The following is a 27620-nucleotide window of genomic DNA, read 5'->3' as shown; positions in this document are numbered from 1 at the left end:
AAGTGAAACATCTGACACTGTTAATGCCACTGTAAATTTAGTTGAAAAGCTCAACATTGAAGGTAAACTGTTGTTTTTGCTGTAAGAATATGAATACAAATGTTAATAGAGCACAGCATTGTGTTAAAAATGTTCTTACCAAGTTAACAAGCTATGGAGCAGAAATGTACTTGGAATTGGTTGTAATGTGCACAAAATTTGTGACTGCATTCAAACAAGCTGCAGTATTCTGTCAGTCAAAACAGAAACTAAAATTGTCAAAATGTATAAATATAAATATATATATACACACACACACACACACACACACACAGATTATATAAGTAACTGATCTACAAAACTTTTCTGACAGAAGCTGATATTGAACACTACCATGCAAGGAAACATTTCAGAATGACTATATGTATATTCCTGTCTGTGTTGCATGTCATCAATTGGATTTTGGGAATGCCTGAGCCTTTGAAAAACCACTTTGTAAAGCAACCCAAATTTAGATTGCATTATGTTCAAGACCAGTTGGAAATTTTTAATCGATTACTGAATGAATGTAGCATGAAAATTCAGCTTTTGAAGCTTTTAGCAAGTTACAATTATGTAAAATAAGGCTTGCAAAGGAAGAAGCTCAAATTTCTCCCTACAAAAGCGAAGAAGGAGTTGAACAAATCAAAAGATGAAAGCAGATATGGTTTAATTATCTATTTTGACAATTGTGCTTCAGAAAAATCTTGACTTTGATGTATTTTGACTTCTAATTTTATTTGGATAAATTTTTATTCTCTACCAAAATGGAGAAAAATTGTGAAAGTCTATGATTTTGCAGTATGTAGATTTGGTGAAATGTTGAAACAATCACAGATATAAACAACTTGAAAGTTTTATCTTGTAAGAAATTATTGAGCAAAAGTGCTTTGAGGAAAGTAGAAAGACAGCACCTATGACGATATTGGCCTGAAATATTTACATATTTTAATATAAAAAATGAGAAGATTCTTCATTTAGCAGAACTTACAGGTTCATCAGTATCTAGAGAGGAAATGTGTTCTCAGTTAAAAACATATAGTGAAGCATCAATTAAAGTTGTCCATAATTTCAAATATATTAACCATAAAATGAAGTTTTGAAAAAGATTGCAGTTTTATAAAAATAATAACTGTTTAAATAAAAAACGAAAAAAAACACATGTTCCTGAAAAATGTCCACATCCCAATGCTAGAGACAATAATATCTAAATAACCAGTTAAGGTATGTGAATACATATAAAGAATAATTGTCTGTACCATTAAAAATGTTCAGATAATCAATTTTTTGTTGTTGTTGAGACAGAGTGTCACTCTGTTGCCCAGGCTGGAGTGCAGTGGCACGATCTTGGCTTGCTGCAACCTCCGCCTCCTGGGTTCAAGCAATTCTCCTGTCTCAGCCTCCCAAGTAGCTGGGACTACAGGCACCCACCACCATACCTGGCAAATTTTTTTTGTATTTTTAGTAAAGACAGGGTTTCACCATGTCTGGTCACATAACACCAGGCTGGTCTCAAATTCTCCTGACCTCAAATGATGCACGTGCCTCAGCCTCCCAAAGTGCTGGGATGATAGGTGTTAGCCACTGTGCCTGGCCAATATTTTTTTAAAGTTGCTTGAATGTTCATAACTTTGTATCACTATCACTTTAAGATATTTCTGGAAATTTTTATTTTGAAAATAAATTTTGGATAGAATTATCTTACAGGTCCACCAATATAATAAGACCAAATTCAGTTCAATAAACACATTTTTTTTTTTTGAGACCGAGTCTCGCTCTGTCACCCAGGCTGGAGTGCAGTGGCATGATCTCAGCTCACTGCAATCTCTGCCTCCCGGGTTCAAGCAATTCTCCAAGCCTCAGCCTCCTGAGTAGCTGGGATTACAGGCACGCACCACCACTCCCAGCTAAATTTTTGTAGTTTTAGTAGAGATGGGGTTTCACCATGTTAGCCAGGATGATCTCGATCTCCTGACCTCATGATCTGCCCGCCTCAGCCACCCAAAGTACTGGGATTACGGGCGTGAGCCACCACGCCCGTCCAATAAACACATATTTTAAAAATGATACAAGCTCGTGATCCGTCTGCCTCGGCTGCCCAAAGTACTGGGATTACGGGCATGAGCCACTGTGCCTGACCAATAAACACATATTTTTAAAATGATACAATATGACTTATTTTTGGAACCCATTTTCTTTCTAAAAAATACCCCATTCTGAACGTTTGGTGATGTGGCCACCTCATCTGCATGATCTGGCCCCTTTACTTGCTGTCCCTGTGTCCTTGGTTCACTCTGCTCAGGCCACACTCCTTCTCGTGGTTCCACAGATGCTCCAGGTGGTTTTCCTGCCGGCCTTTCCACCTGAATCATATGACCCCAGATATTTGCTTTCTTTCCCCACCTCCTATATAAGTCCTTGCTCAAGCATTCTCTTCTCAGTGAGTCCTTCCCTGATCAGTATATTTATAATTGCTGTCTCTCCCCACTTCCCATCCTCTATGCAGAATATTACTTTTACATACCAATTTCTTTATTATTTGTTTCACAGCACCAGAATGTAAGCTTCAGGGCTTACAGTTTTTATTTGATTGTTTTGCTTTTTGACTGCTACATCCTCAGCCCTGGCACATGACAGGCCCTCAATACATATTTGTTCAATTAATAAATGAATTGCCAGCCAACCATCTTTTAGATTCACATGTTATTTCTTTTCGTATGTCAAGTTTAATAACATTATAGTCTCCTCCTAGGCACCATCTTGTTTAGTTAAAGGGGCTTAGCTCTGACCCATTTTATTTGATTTATGGTTCTTATCTAAGGAGGATCAACTTCTCTATTTCAGTGGTTTTTAGGCAAGGAGGGGCTGCTAGTGTTTGTTCACATGCCAACTACTGTGTTTAGAATTTGGCTTTTCTTTGTGGGATGGCTGGTAATTCCTCTGGCTTGTGAAAGAAGAGCTCATAGATATGCCACTTGTCAGTCCCCTTTAAAAGCTACAAACATCTATTAACTGTGGGTATCATTAAGCCTCAACATTCTGATAACAAAAATTTATTCTTTGCTCTTCTCTTGTCACTTATATATCTTAGGCGCAGCTCGTGTATACTACCAATATCCAGGAGCTCAATGTCTACAGGTATTTTTTTTTCTACTAAATGCTTTTAAAAATTAAAGTTAGTAGATAATTGTTATCAATCTTTGGGTGATAATTTACTTTGCAAGTGTTTATTATTAGAACTCGTATATCATCCTCCTCTTTCCATAGTCTTTGAGCATAGGTAGAATTCTGTGAAGCTGACTTGACAACTTCTCAAGGTGCCTGGCTTCTGGAAGGGTTGTCTAGGCTAGTGGGCCCTGCTATGTCCATTACCACCTAAAGAAGTGTAAATACTCCCAGAGTTACCACAGGTGTTTTGTCCACGCTATTCCAGATGTTATGCTTCAGTTTCCTGAAAGATAAAACACACCTGAAGAAACTTCAGCAAGATTCTAGCAATGTCAGAGCTAGGATGAGGGTTAAACTAAGACAGTGGGTCTCCATGGCCAACTGATGAGTATTTACTTTTTCTTTCCATATTTGCTCAAAATTTATATAGTGGGTAGAGGGATTTCCTTTTATGAGAAGTTCCATATTAAAACAGATACACTTACTAAATCATTTCTCCTGGCTAAAGCAGAATTGGCAGCCTGAAAAAATAAAAAGATTAACTTACTTATTCTCTCCTTAGTTATAGCTTGCAATTTTTAACATCAGACAACTTTCTGGAAAACAAATTAAAGAGCATAAAATATAGATAGTAAAGATTCATGCTTGGGAAACAGTGCTAGATCACACCTTATTTGGTTTCAGGATTGCAGTCAATAGTGCACACATGCAAGGCAAAAATAAGGCAAGAACTGTGCTACAAGAAGTTTTCTTAAAACTTCCCTCTTAAGGATGCTTTTTACTTTGGTGAAGGTGAGGCCAATTTATTGATACATATTGCCAGTTTATTCTAGTTCCAAGGATGTTGCCAGATGAGAATTCCTCCTAGTCCCTCCCCAGTCCCTGAAGCCCCAATGAAAAATAAAAACAAAGCAAAACAATAACAAAAAGTGGCTGGCACACAATAGGTCCTCAGTAAATATTTGGTTTCTTAAATCTAGGAAACCAAGACTCCAGTAGAAATGCGAGTGAATGCATGAACATATAACATGAAAACTAGCCCAACCAACAGCCTGTATATCTGGCACTGTGATTATTAACTGATGGTGTACCAATACTAACTTATTGACACCCTCTTCCTCATAGTATGGGCCTCTCTGGCCTATTTCCTATGATTTCCTCCTTCTCTTGCTCTATATTCCAGGGGAGCTGACCCCTTGGGTTTTCCAGGCTCCAGGATCAGTTGGTCCTCACTGTCTTCAACCAATGGGAGGCACTGTGGAAAGACTGCAGGGTAAAAAGCAGTGAAATCCAGGGCATTTCCCCCCCAAGTCACTCTATTTCCACAGGATCTCTGTCAGCAGCTTTATCTTCTTTATGACTTCAGCTGGAGCACAACAGGTCTGCTGTGGTTTCAGCTTCTGCCTGTTGACTTGGGCCCCTAGCTCTGGTAACTTCTCTTTTCTTTTTCCCTTTGGCTTAGGGGTAGTAGTGACTTCTGGGTTACTCAGTGTCTTCTGTTTTGCTTCTTAGCTCTCCCCTCACCTGTGTAATCAGGTTTCTGGACTAAACTCTGTGTACTCATGTGGTTTGTGTTTTCCTGACTGGCCTTTGATGTACTTCCCATTACTGAATGATACTTGCTGTGTAGCCAGGCCTCTGTGGGAGAGTGACATAAAATCCAGGTGACCTAGTAAATATGTAATAGATAGATGCACATCCCTGAGACTAGTATCACTCTGAGCCGGCAAGGCTAGCATATAAATAGAATATTAGACACACAAACTAGATTCCTGCATTCTGTTTCTACTATTTACTCTGGCTTGCTTAAATGAACTAAATATTGCTTTTAACATACCTTCAAAGTATTTTCAATACTAGCTCTGAATATAACAATGCAATAACATTTCTAGTATAGTTATATATCAATAGCAACATGAGCAATAATTTAGAAATGTATCTTTTACATAAACAAAAATAATTCTGGTAATAATCGAGAGGAATAAGTCATAAAAATATAACAGAGAAATAAGTAGGGGGAAAAAACCCAGCACAATGAAGCCCCTTGCTTAAGTCTGGATTCTTTTAGATGCATCTCTTGTGATATGTGTTACTGAAATCTCTGAGCAATGAAGTAAGTTGCTGTTGATGACATAGCCAAGCATCTTTACTATCTTCAAAAGGTCAGGGAACAAATCAAAGGTTCTTCTCTTTTCAGGAACATTTCCTGCAGTGGGCACTTTAATTTGTAATCATTAACTCTTCAAGGTCTCTCATTTCTTATGTAGGATTTTATACTGTTGACTCAATAACTGTTGGAGTATTATAACAATGATCTATTTCCCTTTCTACACTGCACTAGGACTCTAGTTAAAAACCAGTGGGAATTCTTTGAATAAGCACAAATTTGCCCCAACTGTGAGATTGGAAGGTTTTTTAGGAATATACAAGCCCTGCTAAGAAACTGCATTTGTTCTGCATTTGGGCATAGGGCAGCAGAATGTGTTCACAGTCCTGCTGCCTTTTGTATTCCCAAGGCATTTGCCTATGGCAGCAGCTACGAAAGGATTATGACTGATCGAGCTGTGAGAAAAAGCTCCAGTGTACATTCTGGGAAATGTCCACGATGGATTGAATCAATTACTTGCATACTTGACCGTTTTTGCTCTCAGATTAAAACAAAAAATCTTGCATCTAGTAGAGGGCCATGTTGTACCTGAAAGATAAATCTTTTATCTTAAGAGATATCCATTTTCCTCTTATATTTTCCTTGTTGTTAAGTGATCAAAAATAAGTGGACATGAGATATGTCGTATCCAAAAGATAGTCTTTTCTTCTTAAGAGAGAAAAGTATCCACTTTTCTTCTACTTTTTTTCTGGCTGGTAACTACATAAAGATAAGTAGTAAATGTATGTTTTCATTTTTGAAAATACATTAAGTGAAAGACAGAACATTTACTTTTATTTATGACTGCATCTTTGTGCAGAGAGAGAGAGAGAAAAGGCTTGAGTAGTCGTGAGACAGAGGGTTTTGGTTCGGTGGGTTGTTAGCTAAGCTCTGTTGATTAATGTTGATTACAAACGTGATTCCACAGTCAGTTACCTTTTTATACCTTTTGGCCCGGTGATTTCCCTTCTTAAAATTTAACTCTATGTAAATGATCAAACATGGGTGCAAATATTTGTTTGGCAGTATTGATTATAATAATGAAAGAAAACAATCTAGGTGTCCAGCAATAAATTATTGGTTTGGTAAATTATATAATACATTATATATTTGAAAATATATAGCCTTTAAACATTATTTTGGCAGATAATTCAGGACACACAGCACAAACTTTGCAGTTTGCAGGCCCAAGCTCTTTGTTACTTGCCAACTGTATTATGTAGAAAAAAGTTTTTAACTTCTCTAAGCCCCAGTTTTTCATTTGGAGGTGACAATACCTAGCTCTTAAGGTTGTTATTATAAAAGATTTAAAGAGAACCTGTGTAAAGCTCTGTATAGAGTGTCAGGCATAGTGCAGACAGACATTCAATAAATGCTACCTATTATGGTTGCAGAAGATAGAAAAATGTTTGCATAAGCGTAAGAAAAATGTATAATTTTAGTTTTCTAAAATTACACATAATCATAGTTAAGTGTAATGGTATCAGCCAAAATGTCCAGAGTAAATGCCTCCTGAAAAGGGGATTATATGTGTTTAAAATTTTTTCTTTATATTTCTCTGCAGTTTTCAAATTTTCTACACTTAACGTGTTAATTTTATATTTTAGAACAATTTTAAATAGAAAGCTCTACACTGTGACTATATTTATGTACTTTACTGAAGATTGTTTGTAGAACCATTGTGTGTGTATGTGTGTGTATAATAACTGAGATATACAGGTGAATTGCACTACTGATGTCTCATCTGACACCTCCACCACTTCATCTGTTGGCCATGTGTGTTAGCTATTTTCCTAGTATAGATGACCTGTGTTTTGTTTTGTTTTAAAAATATAACTTAAGATACAAAACTATTTCATAAACTCATGTGCGTAAAAAGTCGAAGAATTTGGAAATGTATACATAGGGTGAAAATTGAGACCACTCCACTTAGAGTCTTTCCTCTCACCAACTCATTACCAGCTCCACGGGTAACTGCTGTCAGGTTCTTCTCCTTACAGACTTATGTGTGTGCATATTCACACTTATGTACATGGGCTTATAAATTTATATAAATGGAAGTAAATTTTTTTCTTTTTTAAATTTGAGATAGGGTCTGTCTCTATTGCCCAGGATGGAGAACAGTGGTGTTATCTTGGCTCACTGCAGCCTTGACCTCCTGGGCTCAAGTTATTTTCTCATCTCAGCCTCCCAAGTAGCTGGGACCACAGGCATGTGCCACCACACCCAGCTAATTTTTAAAATTTTCATAGAGATGGAGTCTCCCTATGTTTCCCAGGCTGGTCTTGAACTCCTGGGCTCAAGCAGTCCTCCTACCTCAGCCTCCTGAAGTGCTAGGATTACAGGCATGAGTGACTGCACCAGGCTGGAAGTATAATTTTCGTATTGTTCTGGGCTTTTCTTTTTTACACTAACAATGTATGTTGGAAGTCTTTTTTAGTTCACATAAATCTATGTCTGCTTAGCAGTTGCATGTTATTCTATAGCATGGATGAACCATAATTTATTTTACTTTAGCTCCATTGGTTTATTTCCAATTTGCTCATAGAAAATGTACCCTAATAAATGTCCTTGCACATATATTTATATATATATGTCCAATTTTTCTGTAGGATAGATTCTTAGTAGCAAAATTGCTGAATCAAGTGGTATATGTGTCTGAAATGTTGATAGATACTGCCTTGCAAAAGTGTTTATAAATTTATATAACCACCTATGGTATATATAAATGTGTATGTGTATATATATAAAATTCATATTTTGCCAACACTGCATATTATCCCTCTTTTAAAATTTCAACTAATAGGTAAATATTAGTATCTCATTGCTTTAAATTGCAAATTTAAAGATTAATGAGGTTGAGGGTATTTTTATATAGTAATAAACATTTGAGTTTCTTTTTCTGAAACCTGCTTTTTAAAAGAATCTTTAGCTCAGGTTTCTATTTTTCTAAATTATTTATACATTTCTTTAAAATCTTGAATATTATGTTTTAAATATTTATTTATATTTAAGTTTTGTGAACTTAGCTGTATCAATATTTTTTTCATTTTTGAAATCACTTCAGAATTTTATGTCCATCTTAGGAAAACCTTCATTACCCCAAATTGTAAAATATATTCTTCATTTTTCTATTATCTTTACATTTAAAAATATTGATATCTATCTTTAATTTGTCTCAAATTTATTCATGTATTTGGTGTGTTGGGGATCCATATTTATTTTGTACCAAATAGGTTGTTATTCTTTGAGTCGAATAGTCTGTTTTGGATGATTTGAAATGCCCCATTGCTCATATAGGAAGTTCTTTTAGGTGCAGGAGCCTGTTTCTGGGTTTTCTAATCTACTCCTTTGACCTATTTGTTTTTCTTTTTCTTCTTCCTTTCCTTTCTTCTCTTTTTTTTTTTTTTTTGACAGGGTCTCATTCTGCTTCTGTTGTCCAGGCTGGCATGCAGTAGTGTGATCACAACTCACTGCAGCCTTGGCCTCCTGGGCCAAAGTGATCCTCCTGCCCCAGCCTCCTGAGTAGCTGAGATGACAGATGTGTGCTACCACATCTGGCTGATTTTTAAATTTTTGTAGAGACAGGGTCTCCCTACGTTGCCCAGGCTGGTCTTAAACTACTGGGCTCAAGCAGTCCTCCTGCCTCAGCTTCCCAAAGGGATCACAGGTATGAACGATTGCACCCAGCCCTATCTTCTTTACCAACATCATACAAATTTAATTATTGTTACTCTATAAGACTCCACATCTATCAAGACAAATCTTCCCTCCTGTTTTTTTTTTTCTTTAAAACTTTTAATTTTTATAGAGACCAGGTCTCTCTCATGTTTCCCAGGTTGTTCTCAAACTCCAGGTCCCAAGTGATTCTCTTACCTGGACCTCCCAAAGTGCTGGGATAACAGGTGTGAGACACCACACACCCCTCCTATTTTTTTTTCCAAAATTGTCTTGAGTGTTCTATCCCATAAATGTTAACATCATCTTATTAATTAGCTTGAATAATTATATCAGAATTTTTATTTGAATTACATTGAATTTACAGTTTAGGGGAAACTGACATAATATTTATCTTCATTTATATAGGCCTTCTTTTCTAAAAATAAATTTTATTGTGCATATTTAAGGTGTACAATATTATGTTATGGGATATGAATAGTTAGTAAAATGGTTACTATAGTGAGGCAAATTAACATATTTATTATCTCACACAGTTACACATTTTTGTTTGTTTGTTTTTGTGGCAAGAACAGCCAAAATTTACTCATTCAGCAGGAATCCTAAATACGATACAATTTCATTACCGATAGTTCTTATGTTGTACATTAGATCTCTAGGCTTGTTCATCTTACATATCTGCTACTTCATATTCTCTAACCTACATGTCCCCATTTTCACCCCCTTTCCTGCCTCTCATCACCAGTGTATCTACATATTTGACCTTTTTAAATGACAAAAGAGGATTCCACCTATAAGTGAGATCATGCAATATGTTTCTTTCTTATTTAACTTGGTATAATGTCCTTCCAATTCATCAGTGCTATGACAAATAGCAGAATCTCCTTTCTTTAAGGCTCACTAATATTCTGTTGTGTATGTGTGCATATTTCACAATTTCTTTATTCCATTGGTGTCCATCCATTGATGGACACTTAAGTTGTTTCCACCTCTTGGCTATTGTGAATTGTGAATATTGTGGCAATGAACATACGAGTGCAGATATCTTTACGAAGTGGTAATTCCATTTATTTTGTGTATGCCCAGAAGAAGGATTCCTGTGTCACGTGGTATTTCTATTTTTAATTCCTTTAGAAACCTCCATATTATTTTCTGTAATGGCTGTAACAATCTACATTCCTACCAACAGTGTATAAAGGTTCTTTTTTCTCCATACCCTGGCCAACATTTGCCATCTTTTGACTTTTTGAGAATAGCCATCTGTTTGTGAGTGGTATCTCATAATAGTTTGATTTGCATTTCCCTGATGATTAATGGTGTTGAATACCTTTTCATATACCTTTTGGCCATTTTTATTTCTTCTTTGGAAAAATATCTATTCAGGTCCTTTGCTCATTGTTTAATTGGATATGTGGATCTTCCTTTATGTCTGCCAATGGTTTTTCTTCATAGAATTCTTACACATTTCTTGTTAAATATATTATTTGATATTTTACAACTTTTGTTAGAATTGTGAACAGGTTCTTTTTTTCGCATTGGATTTTCAAACTGCTTATTGATGATCAATAAGAAAGAGACTGTTTCATTTCATTCTTGTATCTAATCACCACCCTGATCTTTTTTATTCATTCCAATGGTTGTTCAGTCATTTATCTTACATTTTCCTGGGAAATTATTATACCATCTATTTTAAAAGAAAGACTGAGGATGTGCTGCCTTTTTTTCAAATATATAATTCTTTTATTTTACTTTTAAATGCGTTTGATAATGTATTCTAGAATAATGTTGAAGATTGCCAATGATAATAGTATCTATGTCCAACTTATCTCTTAATTAGATATCTGCTTAATAATTATGAGGCTTGCTATAGATTTTTTATGGAAACATTTTATCAGTTTATAGACTTTTTCTTATTTTTCTTGATATTCAACAACAGGAATGGTTGTTAAATGTCTTCCACGGCTTTTTCAGCACATATCATTGTGTTTATAAAGCTTTTCTCCTATTTGTTAATGAATTATATTAATCTTTTTCCTAATTTTGAATTTCAAACTATTTTTGGATGACCAGTATAAACACCACCTAGCCATGACTTGTTAAAATTTTTTATGTTTTTTTAAAAAAACACATTTCAACTAATTTTATTTAACCTTCTCTCTTCACACATGCACATCATTTTTTCTTTGATTTTAAAAAGTTTCTGTGCTATTTATAGAATGAATTAGGTAATGTTCCATATTTTTCTATGTATTTGGGAATTTTATACAATGATCCCCCAAAAACTGTCAGTTTTTGTTTTATTTCTTGTTTTCTGTTTCACTAATTTATGCATTTATTCCTTCTGTTGAATTATTTTAGATTTTTCTGAGACTCTTGACTTGGAAGTTTTGTTTATTTCTGATCTTTCTCACTTTTTAATATCACACTTAAGTCTATTTATATATTTTCTTCTCAATAACATTTAGCTTTCAACTCCCAAAGGCGTGTGTGTGTGTGTGTGTGCATGTGTGTGAGTGTGTGTGTGTTTTCATTGCTATTTCTAACTGGTTTGAAAATTCAGTTTACTTTTTTTATCCCAAGAATTATTTAGAAGTGCTTTGTTTTTTCTTAAGTGGATAGTTTTTATGATTAATTTGTACTTCTATTCACTCCAATCTAAGAATATGGTCTATATGATGTACTTTTAAAAATTTATTGAGCTTTACTTTGTATCTTCATACATAGTTAATTTTACTAATGTTTATGCAGCTACTTGAATAGAATCTGTATTCTGTTTATTGGGTCCAAAGTTTTATTTATTTATAATTTGCTTACAATTATATGAATATGAAATCATCATCATATATATTATCTAAACTTTCTGCACCAGAGATTTGCAAACTTGTTCTGTAAAGAGGCAGATAGTAAGTTTGTTAGGCTTTTGTGGACTATAAAGTCTTTGTAGCAACTACCCAACTGTGCAGAAAAGCAGCTATGGACAGTAGATAAATGAATGGACATGGCCAGATTTGATCCAAGGACCTTAGTTTGTTGATGCCTGCTCTATATTCTAGTTTATTTTTATTTTTTGACAAAAACTGACAGGAGATATAATACTTTTTATAACTTAGATGACCAGGGAAAAATAGAGAAAAAAGGCAGAGAGAACTTTAGATTTTTGGTCTAGTACATATTAATATATTTTTAAAATACCCCCATCTCTGATTTTAGCTTCATATCCAGGGGATTCATTATTACAATTGCATTTCCAGTACTTTATGTGTGGCTTAACATTATTTGAGTTTTGATTTGTTCATATGACTTTTTTGTTTTCCCTCTATAGTGAAGCCCAAGAGCCAAAGGAATCACCACCACCTTCTAAAACGTCAGCAGCTGCTCAGTTGGATGAGCTCATGGCTCACCTGACTGAGATGCAGGCCAAGGTGAGTGCAGGCCAAGGTGAGTGCAGTCCAGATGATAAACAGGGCCCATGGGGTCACCAGTTTATCTTTGTGGAACTCAGCTCTCCATTCTCCCACTTAGGAATTTTCCTAAGTTGTCATTGCTTTTTCCAGACTAAATTTAATTCCATGAATTAACCCATCTTTGTACTATGTGTTATTTGGACACAAAAATTAATATATAATACAGACTTTGATCTCAAGGAGCTGGAGTGTGCTTGGCAAAATGAGGCATAAGTTTCTTAACATTTATAGAATAAAAGCCAGGTGGTTTGCAAACATATGTGGAGCAAACATTACAGATATAGAGAGATTTTGGAGATTTAATCAGAGTTGAAACTTGGGATGGACTGTGAAGAACTGGCAGAGTTTGGACATAAAGAGATGGGAAGAAAGGTAGTTTTAGTTGCAATGAGTCCTGAGGGCAGAGGTTTCTAAGGCTTGATGATGTGGAAGGATTTTTCATTTGTTTGTTTGTTTGTTTTTGAGATGGAGTCTTGCTCTGTTGCCCAGGCTAGAGTGTAGTAGCGCTATCTTGGCTTACTGCAACCTCCGCCTCCCGGGTTCAAGCAATCCTCCTGCCTCAGCCTTCCGAGTAGCTGGGATTACAGGTGCCCACCACTGCGCACGGCTCATTTTTGTTGTATTTTTAGTAGAGACGGAGTTTCACCATCTTGGCCAGGCTAGTCTCGAACTCCTGACTTTGTGATCCACCTGCCTCGGCCTCCCAAAGTGCTGGGATTACAGGCGTGAGCCACTGCGCCCGGCCAAAAGGACTGTTAAAGAGACCTGACTAAGCAGGACAGAGGAGACCAGTGAGCAAGCTGAGACACAGCAAGGGAGATCAAAGTATGGCGCTGACAGTAGGAAGGATGAGAAGTCCCAAGCCCATATTGAGATAAAATCTGCCTCTTTGTTCTAGCCTCTAGAACACCTCTAAAGTGGTGAGCTCACATAGTCTGGCATGGAATGGAAATCTCAGATAAATGGGCTTAAAGATTTATTAAAGGAAATATAATCCAGAATCCTTAAGGTGGAGAATCCAACCATTTTAAATCTGGTTGGAGGATTTGATATATACTCATCAGATGACTATGAAATAATTTCAAAGCAGTATATAAAAATGTATGTGATTGGAGAGGGCAGGGACCTTATCTTTAGAGCTCACCTTGGGACTCCCAATGCTCAGCACAGGGCCTGATACATCGTGAGCAACACATATTTATTAGAGAGATGAGTAAATAAACATCACAAACAAGTTTTCCTTAATGACTGACATCCTTTGATGGGCCAGTGTCTACAGTAAAGCTGGGTAGATTGGCTCATTATGCTGTATATCTGAAAATACTAGAAAAAATGTACATTAGATTTAATTGTGTTGCGTTTCTAATTGATTTAGCTTGTGTATTGGTTTATTTAAATTTTTAATTTACAACGCCATCTTTTTTTTTTTTGAGACAGATTCTTACTCGGTTACCCAGCCTGGAGTGCAGTGGCGTGATCTCGGTTCACTGCAACCTCCACCTCCTGGGTTCAAGCGATTCTAGTGCCTCAGCCTCCTGAGTAGCTGTGATTATAGGCGTGTGCCACCATGCCCAGCTAATTTTTGTATTTTTAGTAGAGACGAGGTTTTGCTATGTTGCCCAGACTGGTCTCAAACTTCTAAGCTCAGGTCACCTGTCTGCCTCGGCCTCTCAAAGTACTAGGATTACAGGCATGAACCACTGTGCCCGGCCCCATTTATCTTTTGAATAAGCTGCACTTTCACATTGTACACAAATCAAAAGTGCAAAAAGCTTGCACTGAACTGTTTCCTTCTCAGCTCTGCACCCTAGCCATCCAGTTCTGCCCCACCGGAGATAGGCAGAATTTCCTGTCTCTTCTATATCTGTTCAGAAGTATTCTGGAAGATAACAGTGAAGAGATAGAGATGTAGGTGTAGATGTAGTTATATTGTATTTTTACTTATTTTTCATAATTAATGTCAGTCACCCTTTCAGACCTTTCAGACACTAACCTTCTGAACACTAACCTCTTGAATATTAACTAACATATATTAGAGGAGGAAGGATGTCTGTCAGATGATCAAAATGTCTCGAAGCAAAATGAGCATTTTGATTGGTGACAATGTGATGTTATAACAGGCAGTAAAAGTAGGATAAGTAGAGGTCTTAAGGCAGACAGTAACAGATCACATTCAGGAGATGAAGAGCCCAGCTGTCCTGAACAACAGAGGCCTTTTACAACATAGTATTAATAAAAGATGAAATTGGGAAAGATAAAAAGGGAGGACAGTGGATGGGAGGCTTTGAATGTCTGTCTGATGAGTGAAGACTTGATGTGGTGGCAATGGAGAGCCATTGTAGTTTTCTGATGAGTGAAGTATTCAGTAGATAGATGGTAGCAGTCGCCCAGCTGGAAAGGAGTAGAGAGAGCCAGAATCAGGTTATGAGGTTATGAAGGGTCAGTTAGCCTTTTTTTTTTTTTTAATTTGAGGATCCTTCTTTGAATGGTTTATAAATTTTGGGCTTTTGCTTAAATAATTCCAATCCATCAACAAGTCTTATCTGACCACTTCTCACCACCTTCTCCTGTAATACTGATCTAAGTCATTATCTGAAAATCTCCCTGTATTCACTCTTGCTTGTCAACACTTAATTCTCCACTCAGCTACCACAGGGATCCTCCAGATTCCTTCACTCCTGTGCTTGAAATCCTGCAATGGCTTCCATCACCTTGGAATAAAACCCAAGCATTTACCATGAGGTTCCTATGTGATCTTTGCCTCTCTCTCCATCACCTTCTCCTGCCGTGTTCAATCTCACTCCCTCCGCTCTAGCCCCACTGACCTCTTTGACTTTTCTTCTAATGTGCCAAGTTATTTTATTCCTCGGGGCCTTCCCTCCCCCTAGAATGCTTTTCCCATAAATGTCAATATTTCTGAGTCCCAAGTATCTACTCAAATATTACTTCCTTAGAGGGGCCTTCTTTGATTATTACCTCCATCTAAATCAATTCCTCTCACCATCTTGCTGTGTCCCTTATATCTCTTTCTATAACTTATCTCTGTCTGACGTTACAACATATATTTATTTATTTAATTATTTATTGTCTATCGCCCACAGAATGCAATTCCATGAGGCCAGACACTTGGTCTGTCTTATCTTTGCTTTAATCCAAGTGCTTAGAGCAGTGATTGGCACAAACCAGGTATTCAACAATTATTGCCAAATAAATGAGTAAAAGGGAGATGTGACTAATTTTTGAACTGGGGTCATCCTAAGATCTTCAAAGGGTATCATCTTCATGTACTAAATTTCCTACATTAAGAAAAGATTTACAAATATAAAATTAGTCAGATTTCATTTGGCCTGAGGAGTTTAGGATGAAAGGGAGATGAAAAGATTTTTATTGGTGTTGAAATTTTAGATTTTTCCAATGTCTTGCAGGAAGGTTGGGGAAAGGCTAAGAGATCAGTCAGTAGAGGTGAATTTATAGAGTCATTAGAAGATGCCAATGAGAATAAAAATGAGGCTGATTCTGTTCTTGGTTCTTCCCTTGGGCCAGGTTGCAGTGAGAGCAGATGCTGGCAAGAAGCACTTACCAGACAAGCAGGATCACAAGGCCTCCCTGGACTCAATGCTTGGGGGTCTGGAGCAGGAATTGCAGGACCTTGGCATTGCCACAGTGCCCAAGGGCCATTGTGCATCCTGCCAGAAACCGATTGCTGGGAAGGTGAGATGGGCTGAAATTTTGGTCCTACAGCCTTCTTTGTCTCTCTCTGTCTCATCAAGGTTTGCTCTTTCCCCTTATATTTTAAGATATTTTAGTTAGCAGTAATAATTACTAGTCACTTACAGTGCTCTGGCCACTGAGCTAAGTGCTTTACAAGTATTTCCTCATTTAATGGTCACATCAGCCCTTCAAGAAGAATGATTGCTCCCTTTGTAAAGATGAGGAAACTGAGGACTCAGAGACATTAATGGACATATCCAAGGCATAATAAGAGGCAGAGGTAAGATCTGAAACCAGGAGACTGTCTCCTGAGTTTGAGTTCTTAACCATTTTTCTGTACTGCCTTTACTGAGATGACCTTTCTCACTGCTCCCTTTGTTCACACATTCCCAGTCTAAATTGATTGATTACAATTTTCAGCTGAACTCAGCTCCAAGTCACAGCTGCAAACTCCTGTTCTGCATCGTCCTTCACCGAAGCTATGATAAAAAGCTTTGAGAACTGACTGCATGGGGCATGGAATGAAGTGTTCAAACTAGAGGAATAAAAACTGTCATTTGGCCTTTTCCTCTTCCAGGGGTCCCTTCCACACTAAGGCTACAGTTACAACTTCTCTGTCATCAATGTGCTATATGTTGTTTCTGCCACCCTCTGTGGCAGTGCAGTGGTTGTGAACATTTACAGGCTTTCATCACAGTGATCAGTCCCGGAAGTGGGCATCCTTTTATTATCAATCCATAAAGCACAGACAACAGATGGCCTTAGGTGGAACCTAGGTCTAGGCCTCAGTGTTGTATAATTCCAGGGCGTGTTGTCTACAAGGGGTACAATGTGAAGAGTGCTCCCTAGAGTTGTGCAACCTATAGGCTGTAGAGCACTTAACTGGCCTCCTGTGTCAGGCTTTATTTCACTCCACAGGTGATCCATGCTCTAGGGCAATCATGGCATCCTGAGCATTTTGTCTGTACTCATTGCAAAGAAGAGATTGGCTCCAGTCCCTTCTTTGAGCGGAGTGGCTTGGCCTACTGCCCCAACGACTACCACCAACTTTTTTCTCCACGCTGTGCTTACTGCGCTGCTCCCATCCTGGATGTAAGTAAATCCCCGCTCCTCTCCAGCTTTCAATCACTCACTTAGAACCAGAGTCATGCTTTACAACTTCTGCATCATTATAATATCTGTGTGTTCCCTTTCCAGAAAGTGCTGACAGCAATGAACCAGACCTGGCACCCAGAGCACTTCTTCTGCTCTCACTGCGGAGAGGTGTTTGGTGCAGAAGGTATGACGCGACTTGAGAGGCTGTATCCCACACCCCAGTGGGTAGTTATAAGACCAGCAACACCTTTCCTGGTAGTCACGGGAGTCCTGGTTCCTATCAGTACTATCAAAGTGCCCATTTCAGTACTAGATACCATCCCTCCCTACCTTTCTCCAACATTTATAATTTCCCTTTAAATTGATTTTTTAAATCACAGAAATACAAATGCATAGTTTAAAAACTCAAATATTACTTCAAGGGTAATATTGAAAAAGCCTTTTCTTGTTGAATATTGAAAAAGTCCCTTTCTCATCTCCAAATCCAGTTCTCCTCTCCAAATTATTTTAGCTGTTTCTTCTGATATTTACTTATTTTTTGTTGTTGTTGTTTGTTTTTTTGAGATGGAGTCTCACTGTGTTGCCCAGGCTGGAGTGCAGTGGTGCGATCTCCGGTGCAATCTCGGCCCACTGCAACCTCCACCTCCCGGGTTCAAGCGATTCTCCTGCCTCAGCCTCCCAAGTAGCTGGGACTACAGGCACTTGCCACCACACCCGACTAATTTTTGTATTTTTAGTAGGGACAATGTTTCACCATATTGGCCAGGCTGGTCTTGAACTCCTGACCTCGTGATCCGCCCGCCTTGGCCTCCCAAAGTGCTGGCATTACAGGCATGAACTACTGCGCCTGGCCTGCTTATGTGTTTTAAATAATAACTTATATTGTTATAGATTGTTTTATTTTTCCAGTTTCAACCATTATGTATTAACTGTCTAGAGGGAAGATGAGGTTTAGAAATGTTATTACCCCACTCACTCCTAACATATTTCCCCTCCCCTGTTTTTTCAATATATAATTATGTCATAATTACAGGTTAGATCAGTATTAAGTGTGCATATGTCGACAATCATAGAATACTGCTCACAAGTAAGCCATGTAGCAAACTGACTACACTAGAGTCTGGATTTTAGAGTCAGACTTCCAGGTTCAAATCTGGGTTGTGGTATTTGTTCAAGTCATTTAACATCTCTGTACCTCACTTTCCTCATTAGTAAAATAGTCCTAATGAAATTGCCTACCTTATAGGGTTGTTATGAGGATTTAGAGACAATACAAGCGTGGTATTTAGAATACTGCCAAGCACATGGAGGTATAGTAGTGTTAATATTATTATCACAGTGTCCTTTTGGTATAAATTCATTTTTTTCTAAAGATAACATTTGAATCCTTTTTGAAATTGGCTTAGTTTTTATTGTACTTAACACTAAGTTACGCAACAGAACTGTGAAATTCTTTTCAAAATGGCCAACTACATCTGGCAACAAGTCAGTTTCTTTCTTTTCTTTTTTTTTTTCTGGAGATATCCCTCCAGGAGACTTTCCTCCTCCTGATTCAACATGAAATGATTTCTTCCTGCTGAGTAGCAGTCATTCTGGTTCATTAACTTAGAATTATATCTAGTAATTACTCTTGGAAATTCCTTTTATTAGTTTCCTCTTTGGATGCTCTGTTTCCTGGGTCCCATGTCTATGTTTCATACATGTTACCACCTTTATTTTGGTGGGGAACATCCCCTAGTAGCTTTCTGAGAAAGAATTTTTGAGAACTTGAATATCTGAAAATATTTTTATTCTGTCATTGCCCTTAAGTTGCCTGGGCATAGAATTCTAAGTGGAAACTATTTTCCTTCATAATTCTGAAGACATTGCTTCACTGTCTTCTAGCTTCCATGATTGGCAAGTTTTTATTAAAATTTTTTTATCCTTGATCCTTTCTACATGACCCATTCTTCCCCCTTTGTATGTTTGTTTCATGTGTTTTCTGAATTGTCTTGTTTTTTTTAAATTTCTCCTTTTTATGTTTGTTTTGAACAAATATGGAATCAGAAAGCTGCTTTACTTTGTTTTTCTCCTGTCCTTTTAGAATGAACTCAGTGGGGAAGGATTTCTCCTCTCATAAATAAAAGCTTGTGCAGTCCTCTGTCTTTTCTGATTACTCTTAAAAAACAGTTCTAAATATAAAATCAATTTAAGAAACAAAACACAAAAACTAAGCCATTAGGTAATTCAGTCTGTGTAATAGTTAAGGCTTCCAGCACTTTAAAAGTGACAGCCACTCCCTCTCTTTTTTAGGACCTTCAAGCTGCAGGAGGCGAGGACAGGGGTATGGCCTTTCCTCTCTCCTGACCTCGCTTTGTTATCTACCACCCTCACCCTTATTGCCAGCCTTGACACCTGCCTGCTCTAGGGTTGAAACACTAGGGAGGATGGAGATGAGAATAGAAGGCAGGAAGGTCTAACTTGTCTAGGATTGTTGTTAAATTGGCTTTATGCTCTCCAGGCTCAGCCAGTGTTTAGCTCTGACTTTTTTCCCTGAATTCTTTTCGGGATTAAGACAGGTCCAGCAGTGAACTCTTGATTGCCCTTTATGTGTCTTGACTGTCTATTCTCTCCTTGTCATGTTTCTTTGAGGATTTGTTTTGTAAAGATTCTTTTTTCAAGGGGCTTTCATTGTTCCCTCCTAGTGAACCCTTAGAAATTATTAACATCATTCCAGATAATCTCTTCCTCTCATATTTTCATAGAAGGACCATGGATAACTTACTCTTTTCTCTGACAGCCAGTGGAGTTATAATTTTTAGCTGCATGTTTCTATTCGCTGCCATAGGCTCTTTCAGCTAGACTCACCTATGGACTTTTTCCAGGGGTAACTCTGATACCACTAACTGCATCTCACTAATGCCAAGGCACACATATCCAACTCTCTGAGTCGTCCCAGTGAAGTCCCTCTTTTAACCTGAGGTTATCAAGAACTATACCTCATCTTTCTTGGTGGTGATGGGGCACTCATAGCACAGTTTTCTTCAAAGGAATCCTTCTCTCAGTTTTCCTTTTTCTTTACCTGTTTTCTCCTGAACAAGAGTGAGGAATTCCAGAATTGTACAAGTAATCTTTGGCTACCTGTTTGGAGGGATGTTTTGCAGTTCAATTTGGAATTTGATATATATTATATCTTGGTGCCTTACATTTGTTTACACTGGTCTTTGCCAATACTGCTGATCCATGGTTGTCTGTTACTATTTAAGAATGAGACACTAAAATGCTAATTGCAAACTCCATGGATATAGACAGAAATTGTTGACTGGCAGACTTGACTATATGGTACTCAGGTAAGATGCTCTGGCCATTTTGTTGAGTGACTCCTGAATATGACAATCGTAGGTCTTTTCTGTTGAGTCAATTATGCTAAAGAGATGTTCTCTTTGCCAGAATTCTGAGATTGAAAAAGGGGATGGGGGAATGGGCTTTTCACCATTCAGCATGTCAACTTTTACTCAATTCCCATTTTTCAGTAGAGAGCTTGACTCGTTTCCTCATGGTGTCCAACATCTCTGATCACTGAGACTCTCTTGTTCAATATTTACAGAAATAATCACTGCATCTTACGGTAAGATAAGGCATCTAACTTTGTAATGGTTCTTTAGACTTTCAACCAGTCCTGTTTCTAGCCTTGAAGAGTATCTCATGCATTCAGTTCCTGAGCCCCTCTGATGTTATCATATTCAAGATGGCTTGATTTTTATTGGCCTCTCCCATCTGTGGAGACATAAGTTCCAGTTTTATTTATGTTAAGCCAGGTACCACTCTTATAACCTACTTTAAATTCTTGAAAATTTAGTTAATATCTCATCTGGTGGCATATCCTTTACTTTTTTCTCTTTCCTTATGGCTCTCTATAATTTACATAATTCCTTAACTGTCATGTTAATGATGTTTCAGGAGGGAGTAAAGAAAATCCCATGTGTTTAGGCCCTTTACTAATATGGAGACTTTCCTAAATATCAGGCATATTATTATGTATATGGTTAAAAATAATTTATATGATGCCACCACAGTCTGTGAGAGCAAGTTTATTCAACATTTTACCTAGTTATAGATGAGTCTCAGGTAGGTAAAGTGATTTTCTTAAAGTCACACAGTTAGAAAGTTGAAGAGGCAAGATTTCAACTTGGGTATCATTTCTGCAAGTTCCATGTTTTTTATGAAACATCACAACTGCCTTTTGACTGAAATTCAATTCCTCTTCTGCTGTTGGATCTCTTTACTTTTGTGGTACCAACACGATATGCTTTATTTGACAATAGACCGAGATACAGTGGCGCTGACAGAATCCACTAGCAAAGTGCTCTGTAGTAATTTGCTTGTTCACTGGAGCTTGCTCAATGCTTTTTCACAAATCATTAGGTATTTCATTTCTAGATGGTATTTTACCTAAGCAGCATTTTTCATTGACACTTAATCCAAATCATATTAAATTGTGTCACAATAAATTTATATTGTACTGGTAGCCATAAAAGTCTGAGAATTAGTTGAGTACAACAGTCAACAAGTGAATACTGCCTATGGATCATTATGATGGAGAAGTTGCCTGAAAGCAGAACAACAGGACATAGGCACATTTCAAGTAGAGACATAAGTTAGATACACACACAAAAAAATACCCAATCCATAGGATGACCAGAAAGCACCATTAAGGTAGCTAGTTCTCATTTTCTTGATTCAGACCCCTTCTAAACAGACAGGGCTGATGGGGTCATTTATGGCTTTATATAAACCGGAAACAACACTTAAAACATATTTATACATAGAGCCACATGACAAAAAGTGACATTTATTGATCAGAAGCTCCACTTGGGTTGTATTTTCCTTTTTATGCCTGGCTTTCTGTAAAAAGGTCTCCTGCCATATGATCAGTTCATTAATTAGGTGTCATCCTGCCTCACCCCAAGTTAGATAGTCACAAAGAGTTTCTATAATGACAGTTTAACCTCTGAGCCTCCTGGGAAATTAAATTCATCTGCATTTTTTCATCAGTTCAAATAATTCCTCTTTAAGGCTCAAGTCATTGGTCCTTGGCATCCTCCCACAGGGATGAGCTCTTCAATGTCTACCTGTGTTTCTTTTTAATTGTTCATTATCCAGGTCATGCAGGTGCTCCCTAATTTCCCCTGTGGCTAAGAGCCTCACCAGAGTATAAACACTCTCCCTCTTTTTGTGGCACTTTTAATTGTCAGTATTTCTCATTCTTCCTCTAGAGGTAATTGGTCCCAAAGAGATCCTCCAAGAAAGCAAGAGCTGAAACTTTCTTAATTTATTAGATTATGAAATGCAGGGGTATCACAGCAAGTTTGGGTGATTGCTTTTGATTTCTTTCCTGAGATTTACCCAAGTTGAAACCGAGGCTGTTGCTCCCCTGCTATCCCACTCTCGAAACCAGCTGTCCAGCAGATGCCTAGATGAGGATCATTTCTCAGATAGTTGGCATGTCTTACAGTTTTCTCAAGTAATGCCTACCTATAGGCAAGCTCAGTTTTGTGTCATTTGCTTTATGCAGCATCAGCATCACCTGGGGACTTGTTAGAAATGCAAAATCTTGGGCCCCATCCCAGACCCATTGAATCAAAACTCAGGGTGGAAGACCCAGCAATCTGCATTTTATCAAGTTCCCAGATGAATAATGCACACTAAAGTTTGAGAAACACTATTATGCTACACAAAATTGAGACAGGTGGTTGCAGGTATTTGTTTTTCTTAAATAGTAGGACTTACGGTATTCAGTTTCCCTTGAATAGACCCTAGACATCATTTGACAGAGTAAATAAAAAGTAAAGTGAGCTCTTCTGTGTCTCAGGGGTTTAGAGGAAGAACACAGGACAGCATATAAAATTACTAGTTTAGATTCAGATCTGTAGGCCTCAAAATTCTGCTAAATTGTCTGCTTTTTAAAGAAAGCAAAGTTGAACAAAGCAAGGCATGTGAAAAAGTGACGAGGTAATGGAAAAACTGCAGCTATATGGTTTGGGTCCCAACACCTAGCTGCTTCTATTGTCATGTTGTGATCTGGCTGCTATTATCAAAGCTGATTTCTAGAAATAGTGTTTTCTAGATAGTCTGCTTTACAGAACACTGTGCATGCTTTGCTTACATGCTGTCTTAGTGGGGAAGAGGTAGAACTCTCATATTTACAAAATTATTGGGCTATTTGTGCTCAGCTGATACTGTCAGTTCCCACAGAGATGTCAAAGTCAGGATGCATTTAAGTTAGAGGTATAACATTGAAGTTAGGCTTTGAAGTTAGGCCTAGATTTCAATCTCAGCTCCTCTACTGACTAGTCAGGTGTAAATTCTCTAAGCTGTCTTTTCGCATTTGTTAAATGGGGCTAAAGCCTACTTCAGAAGTTTGCTCTGAAAAAATCTCATTTTAATTTAGTACCGTAGATAGAGCCTTCAGTGGAACCAGTACAATGCAGATGATCCATAAATGGGATTGCTGATAACATAGTCTTCATTTTAGGTGTCTCTCTAAGTAAATACTAAGGAGGGATTCTTACATAAAAGTTAATCTATTTATGCATATTCTAGTCAATGCTGAAGTGAGACTCTAAATTGCAATATACTCGGGAGCAGATGATCTCAATTTTGCTATTGTAATATTTTTCTTATGTCCGCTCATTCAATAGATATTTATTGAGCAACTACTATATATGTGTCAAGCATTATTCAAAGTACTAGGGATATAGTGACAAAAAGGAAAGTTCTTGCCCTCATGATTAATGTATTCTGGTGGAGGAGACAAACAGTAATCAAACTAGCCAACTAACTATGACCTACTCTGCATGGCGAGAGAGAGAGTGATTAGGTAGTATTTGAGACACAGTGGTTGAGTCACTTGTTCTCTTAAGCAGACCCCTGAGGTAAGTAAAGGACTAAGCCATTTGGGTATCTCAGGGAAGTGAGTTTCAAAACAGAGCAAATATATCACTTGAATAAGTGCTTAAGGATTAATTAGTTAATTTTGTTGTAAGTGTAAAGACAATAAAAAGACCTTGCAGAAACGTTTGTTTTTAACTTATTACCCTATTAACCTAAAGCAATACAGAAAACTTTTCCTACCAATGTTTTTCTACATTTATTCATGTATGTGTGCACACATAAGTTATTGTGTGCCTAAAATTCTTTTTTTGTACTTAAGCATTTCTCCATGTTGTTTCATCATAATTTCATAATAGTTTTATAATAATTTTAACATTATCAATTATTCCATTAGGGATTTATGTAAATAAACAAAAAATAAAATGCTATATGCCTAAAGATTTTCACTGAAGCATTATTATAGTTCCAAACATTGGAAACAACTAAATGTATTAACAATAGTATCATATTTAGATTACTTCTGGTGTTTAGTAGTACTATAATAAATATCATTAAACATAATGTTTTCTTCTTCTGAATTATTCGTATTAATTAATTCCTAGGACTTAGATGTCTACATCTTTTTTTAAAAAACCTTGATATAGATTATCAAGTGACTCTCCAAAAGAATAATACGGTTAATATTATTACCAGGAATATATGAATATATGGATCATTCCATATATCTTCCAGTATTGAGTATATTTATTTAACACTGTTTTTACTACTTAGCTAAAATTAGAAATTCAACTACTAATTAGCAAAAATTACAACTTCATTGTTTTCTTTTGAGTTTCCTGACTTACTCATAATGTCCAACATATTATTTTTTTTCTTTTCTTTTTTTATTATTATTATACTTTAAGTTTTAGGGTACATGTGCACAATGTGCACGTTAGTTACATATGTATACATGTGCCATGCTGGTGTGCTGCACCCATTAACTCGTCATTTAGCATTAGGTATATCTCCTAATGCTATCCCTCCCCACTCCCCCCACCTCACAACACTCCTCAGAGTGTGACGTTCCCCTTCCTGTGTCCATGTGTTCTCATTGTTCAATTCCCATCTATGAGTGAGAACATGCGGTGTTTGGTTTTTTGTCCTTGCGATAGTTTACTGAGAATGATGATTTCCAATTTCATCCATGTCCCTACAAAGGACATGAACTCATCATTTTTTATGGCTGCACAGTATTTCATGGTGTATTTGTGCCACATTTTCTTAATCCAGTCTATCATTGTTGGACATTTGGGTTGGTTCCAAGTCTTTGCTATTGTGAATAGTGCTGCAATAAACATGCGTGTGCATGTGTCTTTATAGCAGCATGATTTATAGTCCTTTGGGTATATACCCAGTAATGGGATGGCTGGGTCAAATGGTATTTCTAGTTCTAGATCCCTGAGGAATCGCCACACTGACTACCACAATGGTTGAACTAGTTTACAGTCCCACCAACAGTGTAAAAGTGTTCCTATTTCTCCACATCCTCTCCAGCACCTGTTGTTTCCTGACTTTTTAATGATTGCCATTCTAACTGGTGTGAGATGGTATCTCATTGTGGTTTTGATTTGCATTTCTCTGATGGCCAGTGATGGTGAGTATTTTTTCATGTGTCTTTTGCCTGCATAAATGTCTTCTTTTGAGAAGTGTCTGTTCATATCCTTTGCCCACTTTTTGATGGGGTTGTTTGTTTTTTTGTTGTAAATTTATTTGAGTTCATTGTAGATTCTGGATATTAGCCCTTTGTCAGATGAGTAGGTTGTGAAAATTTTCTCCCATTTTGTAGGTTGCCTGTTCACTCTGATGATAGTTTCTTTTGCTGTGCAGAAGCTCCTTAGTTTAATTAGATCCCATTTGTCTATTTTGGCTTTTGTTGCCATTGCTTTTTTTGTTTTAGACATGAAGTCCTTGCCCATGCCTGTGTCCTGAATGGTAATGCCTAGGTTTTCTTCTAGGATTTTTATGGTTTTAGGTCTAACATGTAAGTCTTTAATCCATCGTGAATTAATTTTTGTGTAAGGTGTAAGGAAGGGATCCAGTTTCAGCTTTTTACATATGACTAGCCAGTTTTCCCAGCACCATTTATTAAATAGAGAATCCTTTCCCCATTGCTTGTTTTTCTCAGGTTTGTCAAAGATCAGATAGTTGAAAAGTATTTATTTTGCGGCTATTCGTTGATTTGTGAGGTGCACTTGTTTTAAAAGGTTTTAAAAAGCAATCCCCGTGAGTTTCTCATTCTCAGTGTAGTTCCATTACCTGGACATGGGATCAGTAAGACTCAAGCCAAGAATTTTCTAATATGTGTCTTAACAGTGAAAATTTCATGTATTAGAGAGAAAGTTCTTATACCTCAACAAATTGCTTTTTAAATGTTTTTATTATAGTACAGTCTAAACATAAATGTGCTTCCTTACCTAGCTTCAATAAGTATAAGTGTTTTGCCAAATGGATTCCTCTATTAACCTTCACCCATCCATCCACAATTTTTTCTTGCTGGAATATTAAGAAGCAAGTTTAGAAGTCATGTAATCTCATCATTAAATACTTCGGCATGCATCACGTTTAGCTGAGAAGGTCTTTTAAAAAACTACCTTTATGCTTAACAAATTAAGAATTCCTTATTATCATTTACAATTCCTATTCAGATTTCTAAGAAAATGTCACAGGCTTGGTTTGCTTGAATCAGGATTTAAGCAAGGTCAGTGCATTGCATTTTGCTGTTTTGTCTCTCAAATTAAAACAATTCTATTATTAGTCCTCTCTTTGCTGCTTTTTTATACTATTTATTTGTTAATGAATCCAGAACCTATATCCCATAAAATATCCCATATTATTTATTTGACTGGCTGCTTTCTCATGATACTGTTTATTTGCTTTACTCCTGCCCCCATTTCCTATATTTTCCTTAAACTATTAGTTTAGACCTAGAGATGACTAGGTTTAGGTTCAGTTTTCGGGGGTCTGGATGACAAGAATAGGTTTCAGGTGGTGGGTGCAATATACTTCTTGTTGAATCACATCAAGAGGTGTATAATGACTGGTTGACCACTTTTATTGATACTAACATTGACCACTAAATTTAAGCAGTGTCATCCCGATCCCTCTATTTTAAAGTTCCCCATTGATGACTATTACCTAAATCCAATGGAATAGGTAGTAAAATGCTGAGTTTTCTATTATTCCTTCCATATTTATTAGCTGAGTTCTACAAAAACTTTCTATCATCAGTTATTGGGTTATCTTGGAATATATCTCATACAGGAAAGGTGAGATAAGTGTTTGACACTTTCTATTAATAAGAGTAATTATAAGGGTAATGAATGGGTTCATTAACAATATCCAGTGGAGACTAATAAATTTTTATTTTAAAAAAATCATTATGAACTCATGGAGTTATATATACTTGGTATAATTTGATCTATTGA

At 36.9% G+C, this 27620-nt stretch overlaps 1 protein-coding gene across 8 annotated transcripts in view; it reads left to right on the top strand.

The window, feature by feature from the left end:
• The window catches only part of LPXN (leupaxin), an 84442-nt gene that overhangs the window by 11122 nt on the left and 45700 nt on the right, over window positions 1-27620 (top strand). For 4 of the 8 annotated variants that reach the window (XR_010113352.1, XR_010113353.1, XM_034932663.3 and 1 more), the window contains exons 3-7: window positions 3110-3156; window positions 12333-12432; window positions 16018-16185; window positions 17104-17277; window positions 17383-17464. Coding sequence is in view for 6 of the 8 variants with exons in the window: in XM_034932663.3 (XP_034788554.3) it covers window positions 3110-3156; window positions 12333-12432; window positions 16018-16185; window positions 17104-17277; window positions 17383-17464 (571 nt within the window). In the remaining 2 variants the exon portion in view is untranslated. The remainder of the gene's footprint in view (window positions 1-3109; window positions 3157-12332; window positions 12433-16017; window positions 16186-17103; window positions 17278-17382; window positions 17465-27620) is intronic. The other 4 variants (XM_008951808.6, XM_008951806.5, XM_008951812.4 and 1 more) reach the window with 1 other exon arrangement.

This window comes from Pan paniscus, chromosome 9 (assembly GCF_029289425.2).
Source record: "Pan paniscus chromosome 9, NHGRI_mPanPan1-v2.0_pri, whole genome shotgun sequence".
NCBI classification, from domain to species: Eukaryota; Metazoa; Chordata; class Mammalia; order Primates; family Hominidae; genus Pan; species Pan paniscus.
The sequence above is the reverse complement of the archived record's forward strand: the minus strand, read 5'-3'. Positions and strand labels throughout refer to the sequence as shown.